Source organism: Marmota flaviventris, chromosome 17 (assembly GCF_047511675.1).
Source record: "Marmota flaviventris isolate mMarFla1 chromosome 17, mMarFla1.hap1, whole genome shotgun sequence".
Classification (NCBI taxonomy): domain Eukaryota; kingdom Metazoa; phylum Chordata; class Mammalia; order Rodentia; family Sciuridae; genus Marmota; species Marmota flaviventris.
This window is the reverse complement of record NC_092514.1, coordinates 31,227,202-31,230,190: the sequence shown is the minus strand read 5'-3', so window position 1 is coordinate 31,230,190 and position 2,989 is coordinate 31,227,202. Positions and strand designations below refer to the sequence as shown.

The window sequence follows — 2,989 nt, the reverse complement described above, 5'->3', positions numbered from 1 at the left end:
CTTAGAAGCAGGAATTTAAGAGGCAGTTTGCACAGTTCAAGTGACATAGGAGGTCAGCTTGTCTAAGGTAGTGATGTTTGGAACAAAGAGTGGATGAATTCAGAATGCAGTGCAGACTCTGTAGGACTTGCTGGGTTGGGTATGAATGATGAGAGAAATGAGTGAGTAAAACAAAACTCTCAGGTTTCTGAGTTTGAGCCTGAATTCCTTTTACTTAATATGAGAGACAGGAGGACAGGGTTGGGAAAGGAGCAGGCAGAGATCATGAATTTCACTTGGGATCTGTTTTACTTACTATGCCTGTGGTACATTCAAGGGAAGATAATCATTAAGTCTTAAAATAGGGTTCTGTAGGATAGAAAGAGGTCATCACCTGAGTTTTAAATGATATTTGAAACTTTGAAGTACATGAGTTTTTCTTGGGAGTATATGTTGAATTAGAAGGCTGCAAAGTTTAGAAAAATTCCTAAAGAATATTACTATGTCAGAAACTGAAAAAGCAGGACCCAGTTATAATCACTGAAGGTTGTTGGCCTGGCAGAAAAGAAAAAAAATCAATACATTTTGTGTCTCAGAAACAAATAAATAGGAATGTTCATAAAAGTATGCAATATTGTACTTTGTTAAAAAGAAGTTGGGCTGGGGCTGTAGCTAGGCGTCAGAGCGCTTGCACTGGGTTTGATCCTCCCCACCGCATAAAAATAAACAAATAATAAAGACATTCTATCCACCTACAACTACAAAAAAATTTTAAGAAGAAAATAAGTTATGTATTATTTTTAAGATTCTAATTATATACATTTGTGATATAAGATCATAATTATTACAAAGAGAGTGAAATAAATATTTTTTGTTATGGCTTGTTTTTTATTGATTTTATTATTATTATTTTTAAATACACAACAACAGTGGAATGCATTACAATTCTTATTACACATATAGAGCATAATTTTTCATATCTGTGTATATAAAGTTCATGCCAATTTATGCCTTTATACATGTACTTTGTTTTATTGCATTACAATTCTTATTACACATATATATCACAATTTTCATATCTCTATTTGAATATGAAGTATGTTGACACCCAATTCAAGTCTTCATACATGTACTTTGTATAATGTTGTCCATCACATTTCACCATCCTTGCTAATCCCCTGCCCCCTCCTTTTCCCTCCCACCCCTATTCCCTATCTAGAATTAATATAATCCTCCCATGCTCTTGAAATAAATATTTTTGATAGACCCTCTAACAGTCATGTATCTTAAAAATATGTATTTTTATTTGAGTTTCTAAAGGACTCTATTGTTTTCTCTTTAAGAGATTGGAGACAGAGCATGACAGGAAGGAACCAATCTATCATCTCAGAGTTCCTCCTCCTGGGCCTATCCAGCCAGCCAGAGCACCAGAACCTGTTTTATGCCCTGTTCCTGGCCATGTATCTTATCACCATCTTGGGGAACCTCATCATCATCATCCTCATTCGCCTGGACTCCCATCTGCACACACCCATGTATTTGTTTCTCAGCAACTTGTCCTTCTCTGACCTCTGCTTTTCCTCTGTGACCATTCCCAAACTGTTGCAGAACATGCAGAGTCAAGTTCCCTCCATCCCCTATGCAGGCTGCCTGACTCAAATGTGCTTCTTCCTGTTTTTTGGAGACCTGGAGAGTTTCCTTCTAGTGGCCATGGCCTATGACCACTATGTGGCTATCTGCTTCCCCCTGCACTACACTACCATCATGAGTCTCAAGCTCTGTCTTTCCCTGGTGGTGCTGTCCTGGGTGCTGACCATGCTCCATGCCCTGTTGCACACCCTGCTCATGGCAAGAGTGTCTTTTTGTGTGGACAACATGATCCCCCACTTTTTCTGTGACTTGTCTGCTGTGCTGAAGCTGGCCTGCTCTGACACCCATGTCAATGATTTGGTGATATTTATCATAGGAGGACCTGTTGTTGTCTTCCCATTCCTACTCATTATTGTGTCCTATGCACGAATTTTCTCCTCTATCCTCAAGGTCCCTTCTTCCTGTGGTATTCACAAGGCCTTCTCCACGTGTGGCTCCCACATTTCTGTGGTGTCGCTGTTCTTTGGGACAATTATTGGTCTTTATTTATGTCCATCAGCTAATAATTCTACAGAGAAAGAGACCATCATGGCTCTGATGTACACGGTGGTGACTCCCATGCTGAACCCCTTCATCTACAGCCTGAGGAACAGAGACATGAAGGGAGCCCTAAGAAGAGTCCTTTGTAAGAAGAAAAAGTCCTCCTGTGTTTGATGAAAACACTTGTGATTTTCATATCATTTTTTCCAGTGAATGTATGGATATTAATATTGGAATATTATTCCAGAGTTTTCCCCTCACCTTGGGAACCTTTGTTGACGTAGCACACTACACAGTGGTTCAATATGTAAAGGAGAGGAAGCTTAGCTGAGCAGTTCATCTAGGGAAGGGGGTCTTGGTGATCTGATTTTGCCTTTCTTTGTCTTTCCCAAGTGATCTTGGGAAAGCCAGGTGTAAGAATTACTGTTGATAGTAGAATGAGACAGACATTATTATTACTGTGTGTATATATGTGAATGCATGACCAATGTGATTCTGTAACCTGTACACTCAGAAAAATGAGATACTGTATCCCATGTGATTCAAATGTATGATATGCCAAGGTCATTGTACTGTCATGTGTAACTAATTAAAACGAATAAAAAATAAAAAAAAATTTTTAAAAAGAATTACTTTTTGATGTGATGTCCATGCCTTACATCCTTAAGTTATCCCAGGGTCTTATAATTTTATCCAGAACTCTACTTTGTCTCTATTGTCATTTTAAGTAGTGCTCTATAATCTTAGGTTAATACTAAATAAGGTCAAAACATGTCAACTATCAATCTCCCCCAATGTCTCTTACGGACATTGCCGCAGTCTGGCTGGGCACAATCAGGAGCCACTTGTCAAAAGAAACTAACTTTATTTTTAGAACCAC

At 38.5% G+C, this 2,989-nt stretch overlaps 1 protein-coding gene across 1 annotated transcript; it reads left to right on the top strand.

Moving 5' to 3' along the window:
* The first annotated feature begins 1,338 nt into the window (after window positions 1–1,338).
* On the top strand, window positions 1,339–2,283 carry LOC114080611 (olfactory receptor-like protein DTMT). Its single transcript, XM_071602947.1, has one exon. It carries the CDS (start codon window positions 1,339–1,341, stop codon window positions 2,281–2,283), a length of 945 nt encoding a protein of 314 aa, XP_071459048.1.
* The last annotated feature ends 706 nt before the right edge of the window (window positions 2,284–2,989 follow it).